General features: G+C 42.9%; 1 protein-coding gene across 3 annotated transcripts in view; it reads right to left on the bottom strand.

Moving 5' to 3' along the window:
• The window catches only part of PAK5 (p21 (RAC1) activated kinase 5), a 140719-nt gene that overhangs the window by 77696 nt on the left and 47238 nt on the right, over window positions 1-15785 (bottom strand). The window contains exon 2 of one of the 3 annotated variants that reach the window (XM_054060917.1): window positions 11753-11806. The exons of the other annotated variants lie outside the window; for them this stretch is intronic. Within the exon in view, the coding sequence (XP_053916892.1) occupies window positions 11753-11762 (10 nt within the window). The 5' untranslated portion in view covers window positions 11763-11806. The remainder of the gene's footprint in view (window positions 1-11752; window positions 11807-15785) is intronic. 3 annotated transcript variants of the gene reach the window in all.

Here is a 15785-nt window from a genome sequence, read left to right on the forward strand (position 1 = left end):
TCAGGGTAACGCTTCCTCTAGGAGTGAATGCCATAAAATTCTCCAATATCAAATGAGGTCAGAAATCAGTAACATTTGTCAAAAGAGACTAGGAGTCCTTGGCAAATCCCACTGAAGGGGTGTATATAAAAACAGTAAAGCAGGTAAAGGTCGAATAGATGCATATTTTTAGACAGATGGTAGACCACCCAAAATCCAAATGATGATCAGGAATGGTGAAAAGCAGCTATAGATAAATACGTACTGCGCAATTTTTTAGAGAAAATATTAAAAATATGGTGGAGATGATACAGGAATGATAGAGCAGGACAGTGTTGGATGTCAAAAAAAGCTCAAAGCTACAGAGCTGAGTGAGCAGCATGACCCCAGCAACGCAGTGCCCAATTCCAGCAGCACAGCAGAGATGTGGCAGCACAGCTGCCTGAGCAGTGCCTGCAATTTGATCTTTTAGCTCTTCTGTTCTTTCTTCATAGACAATAGGAAGTAATTTGGATTTTCCAAATGTTGACTAGGCGATAATCATCCTGATGGCCTGTGGCTGTAGAGACTGAACTTTTCGATACCAGAAGTGACTGCTTCTCAGTGAAAATAACTTTTAAAATGTCAAATTAAATTCAGCACTGGGAAACACAAAGCAGCTCACAGGGCATCGGTAGCAACCTTCACTTTGCGTGTCCAGCAACACCCTCTCAATTAAATTGAAGATCAAGAAAGAAACCTTGAAAGCCTTATGAACAGTTTCCTACAAATATCAACCTAATGTTCAGCAATAATTAAGCTGAAATATTAACTCAAGAACTCTTACGACACAGAGAAGGGCAACAAAATTAGCAAATAACTTGATAAGATGGTATGCACTGAGGCACTGACACTGCCAAGGGTCAGGCTCTGGCTGCGCCTGCCTGCGGTTTGCTGCAGCTTGTTTAGCTGTACCAGCAATTCTTCTACTGACCAGGTGGCTTATCTTCCTACATAACTGTAACACTTGTACAGACAGTAGTAACAGGCAGGTATTTTGCAAAGAATGAAATATTGGTGATCCCAGCGCAATCAGGTGTGGCAGAGGAATGATACAGTGGCACCGTATGACGTGGCAGAGCACTCACATGCAGCAGCATAGGATGCCACGCAGAGGAGTGCAGCTGCAGGAAGGCAAGGGAGGGGTCACAGAACGGTACTGCGCCCCACAAGCAACACTGCCTAAGTCCAGTATAGATCTCACTAACAGTCAAAGAAATGCAGACCTTGGCAAAATCAGGTTTTGGGGCAGTAATGAGAATAAGGAACAAATATTCCACGTGGTTAAGACCCTCTGTATATAGTAAATATGGACATAACACGGGAATGCAGATTCAAAGAAAGAGCATGTAAAAGCATGCTGGGAAACATAAATACATTTATTTTCCCAAGTGGATTCTAGAGTCCAGTGGAAGACGCTACCAACATCTACCTCCTGCTTCTCCCAGCAAGGAAGAATAAATGTCACGCTACCAGCATCACGCTCTTCCCGGCAGCAGCACTGGACACTAATGACTCACTGCCTTTTTGGTTTTTTTAATACTAAGAGTACCCAGGCCTAGAAGCAGAAATGCTTTATTGGAGAAGAGCCATTTTGAGTCTAGAAAAGGGTTGGTAAGGCTAAAAGCCCTTACAAGACAGCAATTTCAGCCTACAAAAATTGGTCTGTTTGGCTAAATTTGAATCAAACCTCTGCCTCCCAAGTTTTGGGTGCATTTTGATGTACAGCACAGAAAGTCAGACATGCCTGCAGGGGCACTAAGAAAGAAGTCAAAAAAACAATCAACCCTAAACCTTACCTCTGAGCCACCCCACTTTTTCCCAGGAAGCAGTGGAATGGGGAGCAGAGAATGGCACAGATGCATACAGCAGCATTTAACTTATTAGTGGGACTTCTTCTGTCATGGGATTTTTTTAAATTTTCTTTTTCTGTAATAAGTAGAGTTCAATTAGTAATAACCATTTCATGAGAGGGTTAAGATTTCAATCACACTAACAATACGTTCTTGGCTTTGTATTGTATTTTGCTCATAACAAGATTTCAAGTGCAACACTGCATTAGTTACAGTGACTTGCAAAATTTGAAGTGAAAATTTAAACTCAGAATTGGTTTTGGACAAGAATACACCAAACAGCTCCATGCTAATAAACCAAGACATTGGCAAGTGGACACCCCTCCCTGGCAACAAAGCCCATCGACATTTAGACTCCTTCAGACACTCAGACTTGATGGCCTCAAGGACAATGGTCAGAGTTGCAGAAGAAGAGCAAGTCAGGAGATTTCCTTATTTTTCTAAGCAGGACACAAACCTCATTCCCTGTGCTTCACTTTCACAGAAGTCACAGAAGAGGAGGATAAAAACAGCAGCAAATGCCAGAAGAGCTACAGAGACAAAAGAGAAAATAATTTCTTAACCCCCTAAACCATCACTGTGACAACTGAGTGAGCGGTCAGGGATGAGAAGCAAGCTGCCAGTGTACTGAGAATGAAGTTCTCTTTTGGGAGGGTATTTGCAACTGCACTCAAGGACTGAAAATGGGAGATTAGTTAGCTATTTTATGAAAGAAAGACTGCTTGAATAATCAGTTTTTATGATGTTGCCATGTCTTTTCATTTGTTAGTGTGCAGCATAATTGCTTCTTGTAAAGCTGAATGACTTTAAATTAGATGGAAAGATGGCCATTGCATAGATAATTCTGAACACTCCCATTCAAAGTTGTAGGTTTATAAATATGAGTTGAAATGAGATGGAATAATTAATCTGGCAGCAGTCACTTTATTTGTCCCCTTCCTTTTGTTTCTTCCTTGCTACACGCTTATAAGCTACACCACTATGTACATCTGTGGGAAATGAAAAGCGGGGAAATAAACACATTTATCTCGATCAACCTCCTTGCTGGACCTGGAAGCCTTCAATACAGTCAACATCAGTGATTAAAAACGGATTACATTAAAACAAATTTGCCGTGTCACTCCTAATGCTACTATTTGGCACTAACCCAAATGTTATTGCTTGTTTTCACCCCCTCTACAAACACCGACCAACAAATCACAGACTCACCCTGGCTGGAGGGGCCACTGTGCTCCCCGTCTGCAGCAGCACTAAGGCAGGTTCCTTGGGGCTTTGACCGATCACAGCTTAAGAACCTCCAAGGGGAGAGAGACAGGATCAGTGGATCCTCCAGCTGCAAACTTCCTTCATGTAAGAGCTATTCATAATACTGAAAATCACAACTTGATTACTGCAGCAGTCAAAATGACTATTCTCAACAGCCAATTCAACTGAGCTTCATCATCGTGCATTTTTCCTCTCCCTGTTTTGCCCATCTTTCCAAAATTCCTTGCTCTCCTATTTCTCTTCTCCCTACTAAAGGGATTCCCATGTTCCTGGATCCACCTACCACCCTGACAGCAGGAATTTTGCAGCTGGTATTTATATACTGGAGTACTCGGCCATGCCTTTTATCTGGAAATGCAAAGCCACTCTCATTTCAGCGTGGAGCTCCTGCAGAGCCCATGAGGTAAGTCCCAGCAGCCATGAGCGGGGAGAAAGCACTGTCAGATAAAGGATGGAGAAAGCAAAGAACACCACCTTTGACTGACAGACAACTTCCAACCACCTGAAAACTTAAGGAGCATTTGGGGTGGTTCTTCTTCCTTGAGCGTGCTCCGCTCTGCTTTCAGCCTGCAGATGATGAAAGTGCTACAGACGAAGATGATGCATCAGGGAGAGGAGATTTTAGTAACTGGGGCGGAGGAGAAGAGGCAGCAAGTGGGGGAGGAAAATGAGCCTATATAAAGCAGCAAAATTCAGAAACAGTCAATGCTTTCTTAGAAAAGAGAAGCATAAGAGGGAGAGAGCAAAGTTCAGGGAATTTTAGAACTGCCAGATACATTACAAAAGCAAGCTGAGACCCAGCCACTTCTTGCAAGAACACTCATCCCATGGATCAAACTCAAACCCAAGGTACATCCATTCCATCACCTTTCTCACATGTATGAGGAAATTTTCAGGCTCTGATCCCACCCTACCACAAAAGGCAGGAATGCGGTGAACTCCTGAGGTCTGAAATTCAAGAAAAGTGCTTGCAGAACTATTGCACCGAGATCGAAGCTTTACTGGGCAGAGGCACCGGGGTCAATAAAGCAAGGTAATATACCAGGCAACCTCAGCAAAGCAACAAAGCCCCACTACAGCTTCTGCTTTTCAAACCGCACCAAATGAACTAAATCATCACCACATCTTCCATCACAACCTCTGGAAATGTGAAATTAGGAAAGAAAACTGCGGGAGCAGAGGGACCCAGGAGCCCACCTGGCTGTGTGTTTCATCTCGTAAGAGTCTGCGCTACTCTGTGGGTCTGGAGATACCTGCCTTGCTTGGGCAAGGCATTGGAAGTTTCCATCAGCAGGTACCAAAATTCAATAAATGAAGAAACTACTGCTGCACCGTCCTTTTGGCAGGTCTCCCTTTCCCACTTGGCATCCTTACGATGTCTTTGGTAACAACGAAGATAACAGTCTTGATCACTGAGCAATTGTTTTTTGTAAACAAGCATCTGCGTACATCAGATAAACCATCCGGTACCTGCTGTACATTTAATCTCTCTATGACTGTGCTAAGAATTTACCCAAGTCCTGTACAACCCTCAATGCCTGCAGTTCGACCTGCATCCCACCCACCCTTAAAATCTGCTACACATTGGCTCATCATGCATGTTAGTGGCTTGTTTTATCATCCACTCACACAATGTGTTTCCAAGGCTGGGTTTTATTGGCACAGATCCCCAAAATGCCTTCCTAAGTACATACAGCACTGCAAGGAAAGCCATCATGACAGATAATAGTGCTCTTACACCAAGTACAATTCATCTTTAACTTACTTCTTTATCTCCAAGTTTTCTGCCATTTTGAAATATAACTAACCACATGTTCCTGACGTCTGTCTTTAAGAGGCGGGGAGTGAGGGGACTGTCTCCTTGATTCATTAAGGCACTAATGTACACATTTCTGCTTCAAGTGCAGAAGTCCAATTTAATTCAATTTGACTATTTATGCTAAAAGAGCTCAAGGAATCAATGACCTGTTTAGTTTGTGGACTGAAATCTGGGACCACACAATTGGAAAACCAGCATATTCCCCCCCGACCATGCTTGGTCAGTGTTAGCTGCAGAAAGCACCCATCACTACTGGCTGTCCAGCTCATGGGAGGGCTCTGCCCTGTCCTGCCACGGCACATAGTCCAAATCACAGCAACACAGCCCTGACAACAGCCAGACACGTAAGGTTTCCTAGACAGGCTCCTCCTTTGATGGGTTACCTTCTTACCTGTCCCAAATTCAACTCTTCTGGCTGTTGCAAAGTCAATTCTATATATGCTCTTTGTTTCCATTGTCGTCATTTTGCAGTAAAGTCCCCTTGAAGCTACACTGCCCATCCCAAACTTCAGTTCAACACAGATATCCTCAGTTCAAGCACAACTGACTTCACATGGAATTTCCTGAGAATCCCCTTCTCTGCAGAAGTACAGTACAAGTGACAATCAATACTCTACAACTCTTTCTCAGTTCAACACAGATATCCTCAGTTTAAGCACAACTGACTTCACATGGAATTTCCTGAGAATCCCCTTCTCTGGAGAAGTACAGTACAAGTGACAATCAATACTCTACAACTCTTTCAGGGGGAAAAAAAAAAAAATTAAAAAAAATGCAAGCTAGTTTGAACTGTTAATTAACCCAAAACACTCATGGTCCAAAGTCCCGCTTCCCAAGGTCCTCTCATCCATTCCCCTGCACAGACCAAAAACCCGCTGCTCACTTGCAAATTCAGAACCATCAGCTTTTATGGCAATCTGACCTGAACCAAGCCTTGCCTGAAGAGGAGATTGAGAGCAGTTTTAGAAAACACGTGCCTACAAATGCCACTGACCAGCTAATTCCGATTTCACACAGAATAAATGGGGAAAAAAGAGCAGAGTCTTTACACAGCCTCGCTACAGGTGGTAGCAAAGATTTACTAGCAAGGGGCAGCAGTGAAGTCTTCTACTCTTAAACTTTTATTGCTATTACATAATATGCTATCATGCATTTACTGGTATGCTAAGAAGCGCTGTCATAAATATTTAAACTGCAATGACAAAGTAAGCAAGTTGTCGGTCACTTCTGTGTTTCTGTTTTTTGCTGCTTGCTCTCTTGGGTCCCTGGTGAAGTAAGCATTGCTGTGCAGAAAATAAAAGTGCTACATGTGAACCAAACAGAACGTGCATACCTGACTTCAAGTAAAGGAAAAGGAACTTCATCTTGTTATTAAAAGGTCTTTCTAAACTGGGGCCTCTTATGGGCATTATCATGAAGCTGTCATCAGCAAGGCTCCTCTCCCTGAACACTTGCCTGACTGCATTAGTTATTACACTTGATGGCTTTATAGCATTATTTGAAGCTTGCTATTTACCTAGTTACACAAGATGCAGCAGCTTAGAGCCTACTCTCTTTGCCTGGGCTGCAGATCTCTGCAACTACCTCCAAAATAGCCCAGATTTTATGACCCATTAAGCTTAATGATAAACCCTTGGTTTTATGTTCCAGCCTAGTGAGCAATGGGAGATCAAGGGCTAAGCTTTGATTTATCTGCGGGCCAAGGGAGATGGTTATTTCTATATTCTCATTTTTCTCATGATTTGCCATGATGATTGCAATGCTTTGCTGTGACATCATGGCAATTTTTACTATTATTTACGTCAAAATCAATATCGCATTTGGACCTTTCAAAGGGTTGGCACTGGTATTTCCTCTCCCAGCAAGACAGGAACATTGCTGGAACAGCTTTCAATCCTCTGCCCAGACTGAGCAGCAGATTATGCTATAGACAAGCTAACTCCAGATCTTCTCAGTGGCAAGTAAGATGATGGTTTTCAATTTACAAATACAGTTAGAGGTGGGACAAGGTCTGGGAAGCAAGGCTGTTCTGTTGTGACCAGTTTTGTACATTTGTGGTGTTCTATGTGCAATGCCAGCAGTGCCTGGAGTTGAGATAAATTCTTCATGGTGCTTCAAATACAGAAACGTGAAAAGAGCAGCTGGCAGTGTAGAGAGACACTACTCCACACAGCCCCGTATCTGCTTTTATAACAAATCTTGCTGTTTTAACAGTTTGTCTGAAAAATCCATGCCTCTAGAATCACGGGACTGCGAGAAAATCTCCAATTCTTTCTTCAAATTTACTTTAAAAGAAAAGAAAGAGAAAATTACATGTTCTGTGTTATAGGCAAAAGTCTTGAGAAAATGTCCCTAAAGACCACAAATTTTCAAGCAACTCAAGAGTTTCACACTTGCTTGGCTTTAAAACACCTGTCATAAAGCAAGACTTCACATTTTAGAGCCTGACCCAAAGCTGGTCACTTGCTTCAGCAAGGGCAGGGTGAAAGACTGGAAAAATGTTAAAGAATACCATGATATTACCAAGCTAATTGCACCTTGAAATTATTTTCTTCAAAAATTATTATATCTATCACACTAGGCTGTACAGATATACCAATACTATTGAAGTAATACTGAGAAAGGATGAAAAAAGTAAATATTAAAGGGCAAATTTTGAGTAGCTCAAATTTACAGACCGTAGTAGATGCCTAATATAATAAATTGAATTTGTCAGGGGAATGATGCATTTATCCAATCGTTGTCTTGATTGACAGCTTGACAGTCTTTGATATATTTTTAAAAGGTATTTAAAAAGCATTAGTTGGCAATTGTCACCAATTTTCTCATTAAGTCCATGAAAAAATAGTTGCAGTTTAATTTCTAACTAAATCAAGATAGTTGATTATTTGTCTTTCTTACAAAAAATGAGAAATCAAAGAGAAATATCAAGATGCTGTTACATCAGAAAGAGAGATATTAAAGAGCAAAGTACATAGGAAATGTGGATTAGAATAAAAATGGCAAAATTAATAGAAAGAAAAGACCCGGAAACCCTGTAAATCCCCATTAAAGTTCTTTCACAAGTAACATCGGGTTGTCACACAAAGTCCTATCAAATGCTGAGGAAACAGTAAAAATTCCTCTTCAAGCACAAGTTTATAACACATGTAAGTCTCAAGGGAAACAGGTTTCTCTTGTTACACACAGTCCCAGGAGTCTGTTGCACTGGTGATGTTCAAATTCACACTGGATTGCCCAAGAAGCCCTGGTTTTAACTGGAGTTCATTACAGCAAACCTTTCTCCTGGAAGGAATCAGCGCTGCTGACTGGTGGCACATTTCTCACTGCTCTCCCCAAGAATAGGAAAAAAAAATGCATTTATTGTGAGCTTGTTAAGAGATGGTAAGTCACTTTTCAGCTGGCAATGCTCTGCATCAATGTTTAAATTATTTACCTCATCCCTTGTACTTCCTAAGTATTTGAAAAAGCCCTACTTATTCTTCCTGTGAATCCTGAGTGTTTTAAGAGGTGGTCCTCAAACAGATCGGGTAGGAAAAGCACAGATGTGGGATGGATGTTGCATTTCTGGTAATTTTGGTATTATATCTCCGATATAACGAAAAACAAGGGATGCGCTTGTGTTGCTAATAAAAGCCCTGTCTCAGTAAAGCATTTCTCTTGCTTCCCAGGACCAGGACTCAACTGTCACCTCCATCCAAGTGAAGGTGTCTTCTGTCTCACCCCTACCCTCTGTGGGATACTAGACACGTGGTTTTGCACGTGTTTCCCCAGAGAGGTCTTGAGGGTTTGTATTATGCCATCTGCTTTAAGCTGAGCCGTACCACCAATACTCAGTTTTGGCATGAGAGCTCTTGGCAATAATTACTTTTATTCATTGCAAATCCCTCCCTGACTTCCAGTAGGATGGGTTTCTTTCCATCAAGCCACACGAACACAATTAGAGACATCCACATACGGGATTTCTGCAATTTGTTTGCTTTTGTACCTCGCATCCTTCATTTACTGTCCTAAATATGTCAAAACAGAGAGGAAGAACTTAAAAGGCAATCACCACCTGCAATCATTGTAGCAACACTAAACTACTTTGGCAGCCGGGCCTCTCAACACTTGCTCACGGGGCCTATATCCCTCGTGTGGGGAAGATGCAATGTATTCCTTGACTTTAGGCTTCATCATTTGAAGCTCCTGCATAAAACATGGGAGCACCCCAAGATTTCCAAGAGCAGTTGATGGCTTAGATTACAGCCATCACCTTGGCACTGGAGCACTTTCCAGCACCGCAGTAAACTTTATGTTTCCAACACAAAATCCCCAGTAATTTCCTCCCCCAAACACCACCTGGATGGTGCCTCCCAGCCAGCTGCCTCACTAACACCACAAGATCCACAAACAATAACTTTTTCAGCAATGCTTTTTTCCTCAGGTCCAATTTGGGCATGGGGTTTTCTGTCCTCTGAATCACTTTTTCTTTTTTCCAGTGACACAAAGCACAAATAGGAAGAAGTTTTGCTATTTGGAAAAGTGGAGTTCTGTGCATACAACTGAGAATCGCAAATTCACGTACCATTGTTCTTTTGTGCATTCTTCAAAATCTGTGATAGAAGCACAGCTCAGGGCACATTTACTTTCTGCTCACCTTGCTCTCATGAAAGTCTTTCTACTTTTTCAGCCTAGAAAAATCATCTTTTTCTATAAAATACAAAACCAAACACCTTCCAAAACCTATCAGAAATGCAGCAAGTCTGTTGCCTTTGGGGTCTTTACATTCAAGGCAGCAACAAGTTTTAATAGATGCAAATCCAGGTTTCTGTGGAGAAGGCCAGATTTGGTTTAAAAAATAAACCATTTAAGAATTCTGACATTTTACTTACATTTCATGAAATGTTCAATAACAACCCTTTTGAACTCACTTCTATGTCCTTGAGTTGTATCTAAGAGCCCTTCTGTGAGCAGTACATAGAAGATTAATGAAAAATACCTTAAACATATTTATTTATGTGGCCTAAACAGCCCAATGAGGCATTAGGCAATGTTTTCATAACCCTGCAAGGTACCAAAAGCCTCCTGGGACAGACGAAGCCTCTTCAGCTTAGGACCAGATAGCTCCGTACATTCTAAAAAAATAAAACTAAACACCTGAAAGTGCTTTTCAAAAGCAATTACCATAATCCCTTTTATTAACTTGAGGGAAGCAGTGGCACACAGAGGTTAAGTAACTTCTCAGAGGCGGCTCAGAGAGCAGCAGAGCCTGGATTAGAGTGACAGTGCCTCCTGACTTTCAGCTCTACACTCAGCCCAATGCCTTAAATAGTTGTAGTGCAAGTAATTAGCTGTCCTCTGTGCAAGCATCTAATTCGGGGAATGGGAAAGCTGGAGTTTTACTTAATGGTGCAAAAATTCCTACAGAGAATGCCACGAGAGAAATCTGAAGTTTTAACAACAGTCACCTACACAGCCTGCACGAAGGAGGATGGGAAAGCTGCTATGTAGATTTTACTGCCACCAGTTTGGGAAGAGTGAATTATCCACACACAGAAGAGCACGTCACAATAAAAGGTCTATTCCAGTAACACCAGCATCATTTTTGTGGCATTTATTCATTCTAGTTTTTGTTTGTTGGCACTTCTTTTGTCGTCTCCTTTGTCACCACGGATCTCTCCATCCTCCCCTTCCTGGGGTACCTTAACTGCTAGGAAAACAACAAAACTTTAAGGGAGTTCAGTGACATTGCACTATATTTAAATTACATTGTTATTTTGCATTATTCTGTATTTCTACAGGGGCATCTAGCACGTGGTTTTCCTCCATCGGAGGTGACTGTGTATATCTATTTACACTATTCTCTTGCCTACAGCTGCGGTATCTCTTTTTCAGCTGCCTCCAGCAGGGAACAATAAATCTAAAGCACAGTTGGAAAAAAGGAAAATCTCTATTGCTATTTTTGGCATGCAAGTTCTTCGGCTTAACCTATTCTTGGAAGAGCACTTTTGCTCAGCAAAATCAAAACTCTCACCCCTGTGACACTGGGGCAGCATGCCCTGCTGCAAGCAGAGCCATTTGCTAGCAGCAAACTCTTAACAGCAGAGCTGGCAAACAGAGCAAAGCTAAGATAGCACAGAAAGAAAATGATGGGAGCCAGGATTTCACTTTCACTCTTCAGTGGTGCATGCTCCTGAGCAAGTCACACCACTCCTCTCCTGCACGCTTTGGCTCTCCTCACCCGAGCATATGCCATATTTTAAGCTGAAGGAGGGGAGATACAGACTAGATATTAGAAAGAAATTTTTTACTGTGGTAGTGGTGAGGCACCAGCACAGGTTGCCCAAAGAAATTGTGAATGCCTAATCCCTTGAGGTTTTCGAGGCCAGGCTGGGTAGGGCTTTGAGCAACCTGATCCTGTGGAAGGCGTCTCTACCCATGGCAGGGAAGTTGGAACTGGCTGATCTTTAAGGTCCCTTCCAACTAAATCTATTTTATGATTCTATGCACAAACAGGATGGGTCCACGTTATGCTGTAAGCTCCCCCAGGTGAAAACAGGTCTTACTACACATTCTTAGACCCTCCAGCTCACCGGAAGCTCAGTTTTGGTGGTTTTCGAGATGTAAGTATTAATTGGTATATGCAGCTCAGGTTTTAATAAAAGCTTTCCTTAAGGGATAAGAAACGTCAGAAATAGGAAACAGCAGCACAGCCTGTAAAGGGAGAAAAGCCAAACTTGATTCACACATTTCTGGTTTTGTTGGCTTGATCTTAAACAATATTCAAGCTCTGTCTACTCTGAGACATAGTTACCTTTGTACATCCATCGGATGCACCTTCCAAAAGCAGGAGCACTCCTATGTGGCCCTGAAAAAAAATAATATGAAAACATGAAAAATAGCCATCCTCGTATGTCACGGCTGGCTCTGCAAGATGCAGCAGGTGCGTACACATTTTTCATCACTGCACTCCCAGGCACTACTTGGGAACTTTAAGGCACAAGACTGGGCTCAAAGCTGACATTTTGTGCCAGGGCTGCTTTCAACAGGCACAGCTGAACCACACAAGAACGAAACTCTACAGCAGGTATCAGCCCCAGAACCTCAGCCACAGGCCTGATCTCTTGGGGAAAAAAAAAAAAAAAAAAAAAAAGAAAAGAAAAGCTAAACATTCACTGTAGCAGAAAACATTTTGTTTTCTTGGTTGAGGGGACAGCCTTCCAAATGCAGCACCAAGCCCCACTGGGCTTGCTGACAGGCAGGCTTAAACACCAGCACTCACAGCAAGTCCCAAGTGATCTGCATGGCCTAATGGATTAAAGGCTTAATTAGAGTTACCTGAATATTAAATATCATTAGAGCGCACTGAATTGCTCTAAGTGTGTGTGGGGGGCTTTTAAATGGCCTCATAACTAACTAGTTTTTGGTGCACAGTTGTTGAAGTGTTTGAAACTTGCCCGTTTTCAGCTCTCTTCCCTTGAAAAGTAGCCAGTACAGTTGTGCTGTACATCAGCCAATGGTCCGACATGCCTCACTGCCAGCCAAAGCTGAGTTTAATGGGGGGGCAAGTTGTCTCAAAATTATCCAAGTTTTGTATCAGCAGAGGACGGAGATATTCTATGAAACTCCTAACAAGCAAGAGACAAATCCATAGCAGACACCTGAGAAGCCAGAAGGCAGAACGTCATAGGAACTAAGATTCTATTGACATGCCATCCACTTTTTGAGCAAATAGTTGGACAAAACACCTTTCAGGCTTTAAATTGCTATCGAGACTAGTAAGAGTGTAAGAAAATGTCTAATAGACTACAATTAATGGAAAAAAATAATGGAGTACAGTGGAAGATGGTAAAAAGGGTATGCCCCCCAGCTGTGAGGGATACCAACCACATCACATTTCCACCTTGGTGTTTCTAGTTTTACATGACAGCAGCCACCAACCATGCCACCATCATGGTAGAGGTTCACCTGGCTTTCTGCAAGAATTGGGGAAATGTGGCCAAGCCCTGCAGCAGACCCAGCAGACCAACTCCACTGACTTCTCCAAGAAATAAAGTACAGACAGCCTCAGGAACCCACCAGGCGGCCAAACAGCACCGCGAGTCAGAGCTGCCAACAGCAGAAGCACGATATCCTAAGGAGGTATTTTAGCAAGAGGTCTTTTGTTTCAGCTTTATGCAGGCTGAAACAGGTTGGATATCAGAAAAAAATTCTTCACAGTAAGAGTCATTGGGTACTGGAACAGGCTGCCCAGGGAGGTGGTCGAGTCACCTTCCCTGGAGGTGTTTAAGGAACGGGTGGATGAAGTGCTGAGGGACATGGTTTAGGGAGTGTTAGGAATGGTTGGACTCGATGATCCAGTGCGTCCTTTCCAACCTTGTGATTCTGTGATATTTCAGAAACTGTTCCACCAGTGCTACCCACAAACGCCTGTTAGCAGTTTCAATGCATGCCATGTAGTGGACTTCTGTTTGTAGCTTTTACAAAGTAAACCAGTAAAACTGGAGTGAATTTATGTATCTGAACAAGTAAATGCCAAACCCTTCAGTTTCTTAATTGGAGCAGCTTCAAAGCAATAACTGGATTCCATTGTCAAATCTGAGGGTGATCAGAGAAGATAAGCAGAGATGCAGTCACTCTTCTGCTCCGTTTTTCCTCTTCTTTTTTTTCAACACCCTTCTGAAACAGCACAGTACCCATGACAGATCTGCAGCAGTGTCACCTCTTGGGCTTCAGCCACATGAGCTGGAGTTCTCCTTGAACTCAGCTCTAAATCCAAAATATGTGCTGCAGGTGATGTCAAAATGAACAGTTTGCCTCTCATATTTCAGTACCAAACCTGGTGCAGGAGGTGATGCTGATGAGGTAAGGCAAAACTTGCAACTGTTGTTAACTAGAACCATGAGAAGTTTGTTCTCAGCCCAACTGACAACACTAGCAAGCAAGTTTCTTGCAAAGCATTTTATTTTCCAAATATTAGTTTTCAAATTAATCGTTTCCAAAATAACTGTTGCTTCAGCAAATAATAGCTGGGAAATGAAATGCTTTGCAAGAATCTTGCTCTTTACACATTTTCATTTTAGAATCAGCCATCAGGATGCTGAGATGTCACTGAAAGCCAATCATTCACCTACTGTGAATATCATGACTGACAAAGATGTCCAGAAAAAAGCCGCTGGGAAGCAAACAGGGGTGCCTAAGTAACAGGGGAATCGAACTAGCAATGGGATTTACTAGGTATGGCTCTGCAGAGGTTCACCAAATGCAACTCGATGATGACTTGTAACAGGGTTCTCCACCACAGGACTGCCACGGTCTCCTCTCTGTGCCACCGCTTCTCTGCACAGAAGTGATTGCTCTGAGCTGCTCTGTTAAGTACGGTTCAACAGCCGCTACAACTGAACGACACGCGTGCACACAGTGACTGCTTAGCCTTCATTTCTTAGAATAAGGTTAAAAAACTGCAGAAGTGAGTAATGGCATTCAGAGTTTCAGCACAAAAGGGAGGCAGAACTATGACAGATTGATCCAAAAATCTTCTGATGAAAATGAATCTCTGCTAGAAAGTGCAGCTTCACCTGAATCAAAACCATTTGTACAAATGTGTGACGCTGAAGAAGCAAGTTTAGCTTCAGCACTTGCAATGTGAAAGCGAGTTTCTCAATCCAAACCACGTTTTTCCTCAATTTATCTCCAATTAATATGTTTGATAGCACAAAAACGTAATTCCACAGTGAACAAAGACCTTCCATCAACCTGAAACAAACTACAACAAAAAAAAAAAATGCAACTAAGCCACCGAAACAGACAGTGAGGCAAATTGCAACGAATAACTCTCAAAGCTCTAACCCACACAGCAGCAGCAGCTCTGAAGCCAGAGCTCTGCCCTGCGCTGCCTGGGTCCCTCCATCCCCACCTGCAAACCCCTAGGAAGGCAGCCGCTCACTGTGAGGGGATCAATGCGTTCTTAATCACCACGCAGCATAAACAGCATCACTTCAGCAGGAAGAATCAAGCAACGCAAAGTGCCATTTTGTGAACCTCAAACTGAAACAGAAAACCTTCTACAGCTTCTGCTCAACCTCACCTCCCAGGGTGCAGAAGCCCTGCAAGTGACACTAAACTCAGTCTCCGCATCGGAAACATTATCCTCAGGAGACAGTAGGAGCAATTCCCCAACACCTCCAGAAGCGTTCTCCACGCAATAAGAGGTCTGTGAGACTCACAGCCACCAACACCGGCTTTTGTGATGGCAATGGTGCTCACAGCCACCAACACCAGTTTTCGTGATGGCAATGGTGCTCACAGCCACTAACACCAGTTTTCAGGCAGGGCAGGGGAGCGTGGCTCCCCGCTTTAGTCCTAAGCAGCATTATTTAAAGTTTCATGGTATAATAAAGGAAATAAATTCGGCACAATAATTCCTTAGGTGCTGCCCAGGCAGCAGGGATCCACCTCAACACAGGTACCAACTCCTTTCCTTCATTTTACAAATGCTAAAGCATATCGCAAGAACTCTAAAATGAAGGGAAAGGCTCCCAAGCAGGGTGGTCTCACTGAGTCAGAGTGGTCTCTATAGCTGGTGGGAGTTTTATCCTTAAGGAGAATGACAGCCCGTTCGGTCTAACACAGGAAGAAAAGAACAAAAATAACAAATCCCATTGTTTCTTTACGGTGGCGGAGGGCTGGTGTGTAACAAAGAGGAGGGAAGGCAGCCAGCGGGCGGGGTGGGATTCTCCAGGAGCGATGGGCACTCAGGAGAAAGCCTTTCTCGGCGGGTGCGAAGCTCCGGCTCGGCTTCTTCAGCCACGGGGGAACCGAGGGACACGGCGAGCGGTGCCGCGGGC

The sequence above is a fragment of the Cuculus canorus genome, chromosome 3, assembly GCF_017976375.1.
Source record: "Cuculus canorus isolate bCucCan1 chromosome 3, bCucCan1.pri, whole genome shotgun sequence".
NCBI lineage: Eukaryota > Metazoa > Chordata > Aves > Cuculiformes > Cuculidae > Cuculus > Cuculus canorus.